General features: G+C 38.6%; 1 protein-coding gene across 1 annotated transcript; it reads right to left on the bottom strand.

The window, feature by feature from the left end:
- Positions 1-8732: 8732 nt before the first annotated feature.
- LOC128216079 (keratin-associated protein 12-2-like) lies at positions 8733-9371 on the bottom strand. Its single transcript, XM_052922674.1, has one exon. It carries the CDS (start codon positions 9369-9371, stop codon positions 8733-8735), a length of 639 nt encoding a protein of 212 aa, XP_052778634.1.
- Between the last annotated feature and the right edge of the window lie 6656 nt (positions 9372-16027).

Genomic DNA, 16027 nt, shown 5'->3' with positions numbered 1-16027 from the left:
AATTTGCACATGCTCGACTCTTTTTTTAAAGCACAATATTGATATTCTGTTAACAGAGCATTTTAATATTTTGTTTACAGCCGTAAGTATCTTTGTCAACTTTCTTTCCTGCAACTTTTACATCTTTAGATATTTTGGCATAGGATGCCATTTACGGTTACTATATTATTGTAAATAAAAGCAGCCTGTTGGAAATAAATAAAAGCAGCCTGCTGGAAAATACTTTTAATTGGCAGACTTCGAGTTCACATGAGCGCAAATGGATGGATTCTGAAGAGAGAAATATAGCAATAAAGAGCCATCACTTTCAGCAAAATGAGGGGAAAATAATATCATACGATACACTTTGGATAAGGCGTCAGCCAAATTATAAATAAAGAATATCCTCTGTTCTGTCAACAATTCCTGCGTTGAGTGAGACATGTTTTCGTCTGTATATGGCAATAGTCATATATAATAAATGTTTCTCAATAAAGTTATGTGTACCAGCCGATTCTGAAGTATATAGTTATAAAATATCACTGTACTTGTAACGTCATTGAGGCTCTTGTGGTCCAAGAATAATCACGCAATACAAGGATTGTCAGCGTAATGACTGTCTCTCCATAAAAATAATGTTTTTACTGAATCTTCTTTATTTTGTGGAAAGGACAACTATTCAAAATGACGATAAAATAAGTGAAAACTCTCTGAAAATAGAAAAAAAAACACAACGAAACATCTTAACAAGAAATGCTGAATTTGATGTATCAAGAATTAATTACACCGTTTAATGTGATAACGAAAACATCAAAATATACCATCGTTGTCATGTTCCTGAAAAACGAAGTTCGAAAAGGGTATATTGGAGTCACCCCATATGGTCGGTCGATTGGATCGTTGCAATTTCTTTCCCATACTATAACATAAAAACTACTGGATGGAAATCAATTAACCTTCATACAATGATAGATCATAATGAGACGTAAAGCAGTATACAGTCACATTAACTCTATTTTAGCTAATTACAAAGTTATAGCCCTGTATTACTTTCCGGATCATATCTTGCAAAAATCCTGATGGAATCTAATACGAGGAAATGCAGTGAAAATGAACAATGACTGTAATTTAGCAAGTTACAGAGTTATTGCACTTCTTTTTTTGTTATCAAACGTTTGTCTGGATAATAAATTAAAAACTAATAGATGGAATTTCTTGAAACTTACAGCAACATTAGAAGAAGTGCACTGTACATAAACAATAACTCTATCAACAGCATTGCCATTTAGGTGGGATTTCTGAATATTGCTCTGCTGTTTCCTTTCAGGGTAGTGTTCGGGTGTGTTTATCACATTCAATGATAGTTCCAGTTATCGTTGAATTGTCCAGTGATTTTTAAGGATGCAATTTTCTTTTGGATCCATGCAATTGTATGTCTGGGCCCAATGATGTCATATGGGTATCAGTGAAAATTATATCCTTCTCTGGGGATATGGGACGAAAAAAGCTCATGTAACTGAAAGCCCACAATTTATATTTGAACACGGCATGTTTCAGCCCTTCTTTGATATTTGACTTTGTTATAACGATTCCTTAGTGCATAGTGAAGTTGTAGGTTCATACAATAAAACAATACTCGTCTCTTAACAGATTAAACTATTCATAAACAAGTGGTGTCTGCTTGATGTGTGTTGAGTTTTGAAACAATTTTGTTTCTTTGCAATCGGTAAGTATTAACCCTGAAGTTGATGTTGGTGCTACTTATGTTGTTTCGCTAAACAGTATTTGAAATGAGGCTGAAACCTCTTGGACCGGTAAATGCCTTGGAAAAACCGTCAGCAGTCAATCCCCTACTATTGTTATGATATTTTATAACGTTTATTGACACTTTAATTACTCTGTTTCACGCGTACAGAAATAGAAATTATCATATCTAAGTAGTTTTACGCATACCGTACTCAATATACAAGATAAAAGAAAATGTACTTCACGTTGGATATACATACATTTCAACACTAGCTCGCCTTGAAGATAAACAATAAATGAATGAAAACAAGATTAAAGTTAAATACTATTTGCAAAATAGTTTAGAATTAGAAAAAAAAATCATTATAAAAACATCGATTCTTACTTGAAAGAAAATTATAAACATGTGAGAAAATTAAAATATCACTGTTGACAAAAAAATGTATAGTTATTTTATACTTATATGATTATTCAGCGGCTGCGCTTATTGTCTGATTTTAGCATTGGAAAAATAGTTTTAGCTAAAATCCAAAAATACAAATAATATTGATGTAAAAAAAGGTTTCAAAAATATATACATAAAGCAGTGCAATGCAATATGTTATAACAGACATTTCCGTGGAAAATGTTACAAATGGAAAGAAACATGCAATTTTATAAAGCAATGAATGTAGGATGTTTAGCATGCTCATGACGTTAATAGAGATTTTAGGCAAAGGGTTAAGAAACTTCTACGCATATGTTATTTTAACTAAGACATAACACATATTAGTATACTACACTACCAAAACAAAACAACATTAAATTTTAACCAGTCTAAAACCAAATTAATGAATTCGGAATGAAGAAACATAATGCTCATAAGTGTTAAGTTTACAAGAAATACAACTGATATAATTATAACAGGTTACATAAAAGGGATAAAGATAAGCAGCAATGTAAAGCATTGGTACCTTATAAAATTATACACAGTGTTATTTAGAACGACACATGTACCTCTTGCATTTTGGTGTTTATAAGTCTTTTGAATACTTTAAAATTGTCTTCATTTGGAAGGGTGTTCATCACCTGGGCAGCCTCAAAACGGAATGAGTTCATCCTATTTGTGTTTGCAAATCTGAAACTGTATGTAGGTGTTTTATTACTACGTCTCGGGCCATTATGAGTCACTCGGGCTAATTATCACTCAACGGCCAGGCTACGCCATGTATTAACCTCTAAATAATAACAATTATTTGGAATTATACAATGTTTCTTTAGTAGACAACCTTTAGAATCGCGCATTTTAGATGGCAAATTAACATAAAATGATCGTCCCCGATCGTGTTTATAGTATATACACGAAGAGCACAATCTATAATATATTTCTAAATTTTGATGTTTTCCTTATTAAATTTCTAAATCGTGACAAGAGCATACGCCCTCTTACCTCAGATATGCAAGGTTGAAAAAGGATATGAAACAGTACGCGCCATTGCTAAACGGCTTGGTAAATCTTTGCTCACCTGAAGGTCTCTTTCCTTCCATTTTTGCCTGAACGCCTGCATTACTTGGTTACGATCAGTATACTGGCAACAACGCACTGGTATCGGCCGTGTGCCTTTGTTTCCTGGAATACTGTGTATATCATCATATTACTTTTCACTTGAAAGGAATCAAACTAACTTATTAGCATTGTTACAATAATTTTAACACATATTCTGATCTTTGAGGGTGAAAAATGGTGTAAATATACGCAATGATGAGTTTTAATGACATGATATTTATGTATTTATTTATATATTTATAATATGAAGATTAAATGTTTTCCAAGCAATAAAGCGCGTAATCGTTTTCGATAACAGCCTTAGGATCAAAATTTTAGGGGTATTGACCAGGATAGGTCCCTGCTCATCTATTGTCGTGCATTTTTGCTGGCGATTGCGTGACGGAAATAATCCTACTCTTATGTTTTTTAAACGACGTCTTTTGTCACTGTACATATGTTTACCTATTTTGTTACGCTATCGTCTATAACATGAATGAGAACATTGAGTTTTGTTCCGCAAGCACTGCTCATACATTGACTAGTACTCGTTAACTAAGTTTCTCGTAATAATACCACTGGGTTTAAGATTGCTGCGTACTCACTGTTTGAATTCCTGATTTGCCTGACGTCAGACATAACCTGATAATGATCAATGTTGTGAGAGAATTATAGTTTTAAAAGAATTACAAAACAGATAACAAAATGAAGTGTTTCTTTGTCTCGGAAATGTTGCCAATTCCGTTAACGTTTAACGTTAACGTCTAATAGAGCATTCGTTGAGGCCACCTTATTACCCATGCATCATACAGAGTTAGAAATGTGTCTACAGGAATTGACGCAGCGGTGAGTTAAAATGTTTTTACCGGAAGTGACTCAGCGGTTATTCATTGTTCATTAAAGCTGTCTTCAAAAATGCTTTAAAAATTATTTTCATTCCACAGACATTCCTGTTGTCAGTATGTTTTATGGCCAGTATGAACGTATTGCAAGTATGCAAGTATGGCCAGTATGTTGTATGTTTTTATGTATGTATGTGTGTTGAATATGGTATTTGGTCAGTATGTTTGTATTGTCAGTATTTATGAATGCAACTAGTATTTTGTATGGTCAGTAATTTGCATGGTTAGTATGTATGTATGGTCAGTATGTTGTATGGTCATTATGTATGTATTGTCAGTATGTTGTATGGTCAGTATGTTGAATGGTCAGTATGTTGAATGGTCGGTATGTTGTATGGTCAGCCTATTGTATGTTCAATATATTGTATGGTCAGTTTATTGTATGTGCAGTATGTTGTATGGTCTGTATAGAAGAAAGAAGAAGAAAGTTTATTCAAGGAAATATAACACACAATATACATTTGAAATAGGCCAACATGACCCGTGATCAAATTCATCGAATACAATAGCTTACGTATACAAATTCAAGTTCAAATAGCGAACAAGTAAACAAGCATAATTGTATCAAATAAATAGCAGCTGTACCTAGGAGAGTTTGATATACATATCATAAATACATACATGATCTTAACTATGAAATATTATATTTATATCATAGTATTAACAACAGTGTCTACAAAATACAATAATACAACATGCATATGATATGTATTAAATTTGAAGTTTAATTATTTTACAAAATATACTACTTGACAATGTGCGTTGTATTCTTAGAAGTACAAACGTGTCTAACTTATATGGTATGGTGTGTATGCTGTATGACCAGTTTGTCTATTTTGTCAGTATGTTCTTTAGTCAGTATGAATGTATGGCAAGTATGCATGTATGGTCAGTATGTTGTATGGTTAGTATGTATGTATGTATGTATGTGTGGTGAGTATGATGTTTGGTCAATATGTATGTATGGTCAGTATGTGTATATGTATGATCAGTATGTATATATGTATGATCAGTATGTATGTATGGGCAGTATGTTGTATGATCAGTTTATATGTATGGTCAGTATGATGTTTGGTCAATATGATGTATGGTCAGTATGTATGCATGGTCAGTATGTATGTATGTATGGTCAGTATGTATGCATGGTCAGTATGGTCAGTATATTGTATGTTCAGTGTGTTGTATTTTCAGTATGAAAGTATTTTCAGTATATATGTATGGGCAGTATGTTGTGTGTAAGGTATATAACATTGTGCCTTTAAACAGACTACCGTACCGTACTGTTGCAAGATGGTATCCTTGTTTATGGAAGGAAGAGAAAGTGTTAAAGATGATCCTTCACCCGGCCTGCGTATTTCGATTGGCTCTGATAAATAAAATGACAATGTCAAATCCATAGTAAAGCCAGATGCCCGTCTAACAGCAAAATATCTAGGGGTAAATTCGTCAGAGGATTGTACGTTATACACCGCACTTTTTGATCACAGAACAGAAGCTGTCATGTGTTCAAATGGCGCCGGCATTGCTCTCTAAAGAATCCTCGGCGTTTTTGAGAGATCGTCATTCTGACGAAACATGGCTCTATATAATATTAAGCCTTACAGTAAAATAGAACAGCATGAGGGTGGGTGAACAAATTAAGCGTCATGTGAAAGCTGCGCATAACATGAGTGTCAGGCGGGGCATGTATGCTCTATGTTTTGGCAGTATCAGGATCGAAGCCCCGGGTCCCCGTACCTGAAAGTGTTAGAGACAAATTGATAGAGAGTATGTTCTCTCTGCTGTTATTGACAACAATAATAATACAAGCGCCCTTGTACCACACGTCGCGGTGTCAAGTTTCTGCATGCTAATCAATCATTGTATCGCTCTTTACCGGTTACATTATATCTTCAACAGCACAATCTTCAACTTTCGCCACAATCACCATTCAGCCTAGATTTCACACCGTGTGACTTCTGGTTTAATCCTCACATAAAACCATATGTACGCAGACGTCATTTTGAGACGCACAATGCCTTTGGATGTAGTGTATAAATATTACAACTAAACAAGTGTTTCCAAAGACATTTTGAGATTGGATTTCAAGGCTTCAAGAGTGTGGATGATGCGATGGAATACTTCAAGGAAGTTTGAGGGACTAAAGTAGACCTTTCCTGCCAAGACATAAGCTCTAATGGTAACCCGCCACTGTGCCACTGCTTATAAAACGATTCTCGTAGTATACATGGTATCAAAAAATCAAGAAAGGATCCCCTATGTTGTTCTAGATTTAAAACAGACGCTACAATTCCAACTTATATTCGAAATGACACAAAATGTAATAAAAGCTAAAAATTGAAGCTGCTTCTCTTTCAATAACGTTTTCAAATCTAGTTATCGTCCGCTCAACATTTACTGTATGTCTATAACTATTCTATTGGGTACATAAAACAACACTTTTCCTAATATCAAAATGAATATGGTCATAATGAAATGTTTCTCAATAAATAATAATCTTTATCAGAATATTTGAAATGGTCTAACTAACATTAACCAAAAATACAATGTAACTGTATTTGTTGCGTCATTTGTGTTTATTGTGACCTGAGGACTATTACGCAAAACAACAACTGGCAGCATAACGAACCGTCTGTCCACTGAAAAAATATACTTGTAGTAAATCCATTTTATTATGACTAGAGGACAATTTGCATTAACACATAAGCACACGTAATGTCAATGTAAATGTAAATGAAAAAGAACAGTAAATTTCAGAATACGGCTTGTGCTTGATATGTATGATGGTGCTGATTGAATCAAGAGCCTACCATTAGCATACATTAGGTTAGGTAAACCACTGTTGTCGCCAATACTTTTGTATGTGTGTCAATCACCAAAGCTAACGAAGCATTTAAAATATATAATGTGGAATTACCTAAAACAGAATTTACAGGAATATATGATACATAATTTGTGTATTTTTTAAAACTCCTAAAGTCACATGTAGGTCATTTCCTTCCGTACTATGTTATAGATAACATGATGATTTGTACTGTCAATATTCTAGGAAATTTAAAAGAAATAGTTTATAAACTTTGCCTCATCAATCCGTCGGTTTGCCCGGTATGTGATAAATTTATGAAACTTTCATGTTATCATTTTCAAGCACTCAAAAGAACAACTTTTTAATTGAATCTATATTTATCCAGTTAATGATGGAGCTTAAACTCTGTTGATACCGTTTAGAGCAACGATTAGGCGCGTGTCCTAAAATGTGTCAATCAATGAACCTTTCCAGTAAACATGTGCTTAAATTACACCTTATGAACCATTATAAATTATATATATAGCCTGATCCTGGGATTAGAACCCAATCCATACCACGTTTGGAGACTACATTTCTAGGTTTCTCGGTGATTCTTTCGCAATCTTAGGGCGCTCTCTCTAACGTCAACTATTTGCTCCGCCTCTAGTGTGTGAGTGTTTACTTGTTTCTTCCACATTTTATTATTCGGAGTTGACGTTTTGCTTCTGCAGTTCGTCGTATTTGCTTTGTTGCATGGCATAAGTGTGAAAATTTCTACACTAGTTAGACACTGCGTCGTTTGCATTAAATGATAAAAAAGGCACAATGGGTTATTTTCGTTCAATGATTTCTTCTGTTTTAAATTGCTGTCGATAAAACGTAAATCTACTTCAACTGTACAGCAATTGATTCCGACAGAATGGTGGTTTATTGAGAAATTTCTCGGGGACTCTAAAATTCGAAATAAGAAAAAAAGAGAAATTGGGAGGCAGATACCACCAGATAGATTATCCTCCTGGGTGCTTTCATGCCGCTATTTTGAAGATGAATTTAGTAATGATGTATCACCATGCCCTTTAAAAGCAGTGTCTAGGGATTTGTGGTAAGAGAATTAGGATACCAGTGTGAGCATCAATTTCAAATTTATTTCAACGATGACAATAACTTAAGCACGTAAACACTTTCACATTTATTGAACTATAAAATTTATGCTAGTTAAGCTTCGCAAATATTTACTTATTATTGAATATGATGAACGTTATTTAACTAAGCAACCTTTGCTGAACAGAAATGTAAACGTTTGATGTACGCATCAAGACACCTTACTGGTGGGTTTTATCGAATAAAGACCCAATTATTTCAAAAAAGTCTATTTGAATTAGGTCAGCGCAATGAACAAGGCACAAACTATTTTATTGAGAGAGTGCAGGCAACTAGTTTTTAGTTCGTTTAATTATTATGTTGTTGTTTATAAATGATGTATGTGTGCATATACTTTATAAACATCAGAGATATTACTTGGAAGCAACATAATAATATTTTTTTTATAAGGGCCCCTAACATGATGTCAAAACAGTCCACTTCCAAACAGTCTCCGATAAAACAATCCCCGTCAGACCATGTCCAAACAGTCCACATCCAAACAGTCCTCGTCCAAACAGTCCTCGTCCAAACACTTGTCCAAACAGTCCTCGTCCAAACAGACACGTCCAGACATTCCATGTTCAAACAGTCCACACCCAATCAGTCCACATCCAGACAGACCACGTCCAAACAGTCCACGTCCAAACAGTCAACGTCTAAACATACCACGTCCACACAGTCCACGTCCAAACAGTCCACGTCCAAACAGACACATCCAGACATTCCACGTCCAAACATTCCACGACCAAACAGTCCACGTCCAAACAGTCCACGTCCAAACTGACACGTAGAGACATAATACGTCCAAACAGTCCACGTCCAAACAGTCCACGTCCACACAGTCCTCGTCCAAACAGTCCACGTCCACACAGTCCACGTCCACACAGTCCACCTCCACACAGTCTACGTCCACACAGTCCACGTCCAAGCAGCCCACGTCCAAACAGTCCACGTCAAAACAGTCCATGTCCAAACAGTCCACGTCAAAACAGTCCACGTCCACACAGTCCACGTCCACACTGTCCACGTCAACACAGTCCACGTCCACACAGTCCTCGTCAACACAGTCCACGTCCAAACAGTCCACGTCCACACAGTCCACGTCCACACAGTCCACGTCCAAACAGTCCACGTCCACACAGTCCACGTCCAAACAGTCCACGTCCACACAGTCCACGTCAAAACATACCATATCCACACAGTCCTCGTCCAAACAGTCCTCGTTCAAACAGTCCACGTCCAAACAGTCCACGTCCAAACAGTCCACGTCTTGACATACCACGTCCATTCAGTCCTCGTCCAAACAGTCCTCGCCCAAACAGACACATCCAGACATTCCACGTCCAAACAGTCCACGTCCAAACAGTCCACGTCCACACAGTCCACGTCCACACAGTACACGTCCACACAGTCCTCATCCAAACTGATCACGTCTTAACATACCACGTCCACACAGTCCACGCCCACACAGTCCTAGTCCAAACAGTCCACGTCCAAATAGTCCACGCCTTAACATACCACGTCCATACAGTCCTCGTCCAAACAGTCCATGTCCAAACAGTCCACGTCCAAACAGTCCATGTCCAAACAGTCCACGTCCAAACAGTCCTCGTCCAAACAGACAACGTCCACACAGTCCATGTTTTAACATACCACGCCCACACAGTCCACGTCCAAACAGTCCACGTCCAAACAGTCTTCGTCCAAACAGTCAAAGTCTAAGCATACCACGTCCAAACAGTTTACGTTCAAGCAGTCCTCCTCCAAACAATCCACGTCCAAACAGTCCACGTCAAAATAGACCACGTTTAACCTGTGCACGTTTAAACAGTTCATGTCCAAACAGTCCTCGTCCAAATAGACCACGTTCAATCAGTGTACGTCCAAACAGTCCATGTCCAAATAGTCCACGTCCAAACAGTACACGTCCAAACAGTCCTCGTCCAAATAGACCACGTTCAATCAGTGCACGTCTAAACAGTCCACGTCCAAACAGTCTTCGTCCAAATAGACCACGTTCAATCAGTGCACGCCCAAACAGTCCATGTCCAAATAGTCCACGTCCAAACAATCCACGTCCAAACAGTCCAGTTCCAAATAGACCACGTTCAATCAGTGCACGTCCAAACAATTCACGTCCAAACAGTCCTCGTCCAAATAAACCACGTTCAATCAGTCCACGTCCAAACAGTCCATGTCCAAATAGTCCACGTCCAAACTAATCACGTCTAAACAGTCCACGTCCAAAACGTTTACATCCAACCAGACCAAGTTTAAACAGGCCACGTCCAAACAGTCCACGTCCAAACAGTCCTCGTCCAAACAGTCCTCGTCCAAACAATCCACGTCCAAACAGTCCACGTCCAAATAGTCCACGTCCAAACAATCCACGTCCAAACAGTCCACGTCCAAACAGTCCTCGTCCAAACAGTCCTCGTCCAAACAGTCCACGTCCAAACAGTCCACGTCAAAATAGTCCACGTCCAAACATTCCACGTCCAAACAGTCCTCGTCCAAATAGACCACGTTCAATCAGTGCACATCCAAACAGTCCATGTCCAAATAGTCCACGTCCAAACTGATCACTACTAAACAGTCCACCTCCAAAACGTTTACATCCAACCAGACCAAGTTTAAACAGACCACGTCCAAACAGTCCACGTCCAAACAGTTGATGTTCTAATAATACACATGTTAAACCCTGAAAGATGTAAATATGTAAATATTGAACGAATATTATTGTCTGTCATGTACTAAAATTAATATTGAAGATGAATATCATTTTGTTTGCATTTGACTACAATAAAATGACACAAGCAAAAGATACAAAAAAATATGCACGACCAAATTTGATAAAATTAAAAATAATATATTTCTTTAATAATAATGCTTAGTCTAATTCATTTTAACATGTGTTCAACTTTTTGATGTTCAATATGTATGAAAAACCCTTCTTAATAAGCTCTCATGAATAAAGTATGAGGCAACTCAAAACGATGCTTAGATGGGTCAGATGTAAACACAGCTGATAAGCCAACATGGCCAGCTATAGTGATAGAGATGTTAGTCTCATTCCACAAATTAATTTCAATTTTGATGAGAGTTATTTAAAAGTAAACAAGTTTTCATCTAGTAATAAATCATAAATCCATAAACAAAGGCTACAAGTTCTACAGTGATATACAATGATATATTCATGATTTGAAAGGTAAGACCATACGTTTTATTCATATGATTAAAGTACATGTACATTAACTAACTGCACCCTCCCATTTATTTGGTATTGCCATGCCATGTGTTTGTGTTATTGTAACAATGATGAACTGTAAGTCCAATCTGAATGTTCTGGTCTGTTTTGTTCTGTATTAAACAAGCTCACTATGTAACAACCACCATAATAATCAATTGTCATCATTCTAAGGACAATTATCAGTTCTATTATTGCACATTAAGTTTGAATACATAAAAATATCACAGCACAGAGAAGATTCAACTCATCCCGCCGCAAAGTGTTTTTCCTCGGAGGTTCTTTAAACTTGTTATTGGACGTCATTAAGATAATCAAATTTCCTTATTCAATTAAGATTATGGTGGGATGAAGCAGTAAACAGGAATCAACAAAAGTGCATGGAATCCAATTTACTTTTAGGCCTCATTAAACTATGGAAACACGTCGACTCATTTAATATGTTTAACTCTATGTTTCTACGCTAACTAATAAACAACAACCGCGTAAATTTGGCAGAATACGTTAAATTGACTCCGACCCCAGGGTCCGTATAAGGCAAAACTGTGTTTGGCTTAGTCAAAGTTCGGCACTTATCCTAATATATGTCCTTACTTTTCAGAACAATGATTAGTAACCTATAATTCTAGCCATGTTATTACTGCTTGTTTTGCTGCTTGTACTGATAATAGTAATATTAATTCAATTAAATTCAATACTTTAATGCCTTCAATAACAAAGATGGCCAAAATGATTGTGTCGATTAGATCATGGATATATTCGAATATTGGTAAACTCTGATGAAAAAAGATATGTCATAAGATGAAATGTTATTCTTGGTCAAAATGTTTGTCTTGGTTTAACTTAATCTTTATGGTGAAAAGTTTGGTCATTCTGAGTTAAAAAAAAATAGGTCACCAAGTCAAATCTTAGAGGCTGTTTTTTCATCCGGTTTTTGCAAAACTTGATAAAATAGATTTTGTTCATGAGTTTTCAATTTAGTTCTAAAAAAAAGGTTCATATTGAATAAAAAGTAGGTTACCGGATCAAATCTTAGAATAACATTGCTTACACAATGGAGAGGTTGTTGTTGTGTTCTCATCTATACGCGATTCCTGGTCAGACTGACTGTAACGATGAAATCTTGTTATTTTGTTATGTACTCAGATGAGCAACATAGGGCCATTATGTCCCTCTTGTCTCCTTATTGTAATGACGAAACTGCGAGAAGGCAACAACAAACACACAAAAGAAATAACGCTTCAAGATTATAAAGACGGAATCTTCATGCACAATTTGTCTAAAGTGAAATAACAAGGCTAACACGTTTAAGAGAATGTTATCAATGGAATGACGTCAAAGCCGGTAATGGTAATAGAAAATTACATTCTATCATGAAGCCCAGCACCCATGAGAACGTGCTTGGAATTCAAATTTGTTTAAACTCTCATTAAAGAAAAACATACATCAGCAGATAATGAGCATGTTGAATGGTCGGATGATTGGGTATTGTGAATGGACACCATTTTATTTCTGCAGAATACTTTGTCTTCATATATGTCCTTTTACTTTTTTGATATTGTACAATATTGTATAAGCAATTATTGTCACGGTACTTCCTTACACATGACATGTATACTATTGCATATTTGTTGTGTTGTGCAAGCACGAAATTGGTTTGTAAAAAAGCAAATATATTTGGAACATCATTGAGTTTTAACACTCACAGTTTTCATGGGCTACTTTCTAGCAGCAAGTCTGTGCAGGCGCAAAACAAAACACCTACATGGGCTATTGTTTAGCATCAAGACTGTGCAGGCGCAACACATAAAGAATGTGCAGGTGCAGCAAAAAACGCCTACATGGGCTATTGTCTAGCAGCAAGTCTGTACAGGCGCAGCACAAAATCCCTACATGGGATATTGTCTAGCATCAAGACTGTGCAGGATCAGCACAACACACCTACATGGGCTATTGATAACAGCAAGACTGTGCAGGCGCAGTACAAAACACTTGCCCGGGCTATTGTCTAGCAACAAGTCTGGACAGGCGAAGCACAAAACACCAACATGGGCTATTGTCTTGCATCAAGACTGTGCAGGCGCAACACATAAAGAATGTGCAGGTGCAGCACAAAACGCCTACATGGGCTATTGTCTAGCAGCAAGTCTGTACAGGCGCAGCACAAAATCCCTTCATGGGATATTGTCTAGCATCAAGACTGTGCAGGCGCAGCACAACACACCTACATGGGCTATTGTCTAGCAGCAAGACTGTGCAGGCGCAGTGCACAACACTTGCCCGGGCTATTGTCTAGCAGCAAGTCTGGACAGGCGAAGCACAAAACACCCACATGGGCTATTGTTTTGCATCAAGACTGTGCAGGCGCAGCACACAACACCTGCCCGGGCTATTGTCTAGCAGCAAGTCTGTACAGGCGCAGCACAAAACACCTACATGGGCTATTGTCTAGCAGCAAGACTGTGCAGGCGCAGCACAAACACTTAAATGGGCTAATGTATAGCAGCAAGACTGTGCAGGCGCAGCACAAATACATACATGGACTATTGTCTAGCATCAAGACTGTCCAGGCGCAGTACAAACATCTACATGGGCTATTGTCTAGCAGCAAGACTGTCCAGGCGCAGCAAAAATCATCTACATGGGCTATTCTCTAGCAGCAAGACTGTCCAGGCGCAGCACAAAATATCTGCATGGGGTATTGTCTAGCATAAAGACTGAACACGCGCAGTACAAAACACCTACATGGGCTATTGTCTAGCAGCAAGACTGTCAAGAAACAGCACAAAATATCTACATGGGCTATTGTCTAGCAGCAAGACTGTACAGGCGCAGCACAAAACACCTAAATGGGATATTGTCTAGCAGCAAGACTGTGCAGGCGCAGTACACAACACCTGCTTGAGCTATAGTCTAGCAGCAAGTCTGTACAGGCGCAGCTCAAAACACCTACATGGGCTATTGTCTAACATGAGGACTGTACAGGCGCAGCACAAACGCCTACATAGGCTATTGTCTAGCAGCAAGTATGAACAGGCGCAGTACAAAACACCTACATGGGCTATTGATAGCAGCAAGACTGTGCAAGCGCAGCACAACACACCTACATGGGCTATTGATAGCAGCAAGACTGTGCATGCGCAGTACAAAACACTTGCCCGGGCTTTTGTCTAGCAGCAAGTCTGTACAGGCGCAGCACAAAATCCCTTCATGGGAAATTGTCTAGCATCAAGACTGTGCAGGCGCAGCAGAAACACACCTACATGGGCTATTTTCTAGCAGCAAGACTGTGCAGGCGCAGTGCACAACACTTGCCCGGGCTATTGTCTAGCAGCAAGTCTGGACAGGCGAAGCACAAAACACCCACATGGGCTATTGTTTTGCATCAAGACTGTGCAGGCGCAGCACACAACACCTGCCCGGGCTATTGTCTAGCAGCAAGTCTGTACAGGCGCAGCACAAAACACCTACATGGGCTATTGTCTAGCAGCAAGACTGTGCAGGCGCAGCACAAACACTTACATGGGCTATTGTATAGCAGCAAGACTGTGCAGGCGCAGCACAAACACATACATGGGCTATTGTCTAGCATCAAGACTGTCCAGACGCAGTACACACATCTACAAAGGCTATTATCTAGCAGCAAGACTGTCCAGGCGCAGCACAAATCATCTACATGGGCTATTCTCTAGCAGCAAGACTGTCCAGGCGCAGCACAAAATATCTACATTGGCTATTGTCTAGCATAAAGACTGAACACGCGCAGTACAAAACACCTACATAGGCTATTGTCTAGCAGCAAGACTGTCAAGAAACAGCACAAAATATCTACATGGGCTATTGTCTAGCAACAAGACTGTACAGGCGCAGCACAAAACACCTACATGGGATATTGTCTAGCAGCAAGACTGTGCAGGCGCAGTACACAACACCTGCTTGAGCTATAGTCTAGCAGCAAGTCTGTACAGGCGCAGCACAAAACACCTACATGGGCTATTGTCTAACATGAAGCCTGTACAGGCGCAGCACAAACGCCTACATAGGCTATTTTCTAGCAGCAAGTATGTACAGGCGCAGCACAAAACACCTACATGGTCAATTGACTAGAAGCAAGACTGTGCAGGCGCAAAACAAAACACATACATGGGCTATTGTCTAGCAGCAAGACTGTGCAGGCGCAGCACAAAAAAACCTTCATGGGCTATTGACTAGCAGCAAGACTGTGCAAGCGCAGCACAACACACCTACATGGGCTATTGATAGCAGCAAGACTGTGCATGCGCAGTACAAAACACTTGCCCGGGCTTTTGTCTAGCAGCAAGTCTGTACAGGCGCAGCACAAAATCCCTTCATGGGAAATTGTCTAGCATCAAGACTGTGCAGGCGCAGCAGAAACACACCCTCATGGGCTATTTTCTAGCAGCAAGACTGTGCAGGCGCAGTGCACAACACTTGCCCGGGCTATTTTCTAGCAGCAAGTCTGGACAGGCGAAGCACACAACACCTGCCCGGGCTATTGTCTAGCAGCAAGACTGTGCAGGCGCAGCACAAACACATACATGGGCTATTGTATAGCAGTAAGACTGTGCAGGCGCAGCACAAACACATACATGGGCTATTGACTAGCAGCAAGACTGTCCAGGCGTAGTACAAACATCTACATGGGCTATTGTCTAGCATCAAGACTCTCCAGGCGC

This window comes from Mya arenaria, chromosome 2, assembly GCF_026914265.1.
Source record: "Mya arenaria isolate MELC-2E11 chromosome 2, ASM2691426v1".
Lineage (NCBI taxonomy): Eukaryota > Metazoa > Mollusca > Bivalvia > Myida > Myidae > Mya > Mya arenaria.
The sequence above is the reverse complement of the archived record's forward strand: the minus strand, read 5'-3'. Positions and strand labels throughout refer to the sequence as shown.

Coding starts and splice junctions, on each gene's coding strand:
- LOC128216079 (XM_052922674.1), bottom strand. CDS start 9,371: ATGGACGTGGTATGTCAAGACGTGGACTGTTTGGACGTGGACTGTTTG.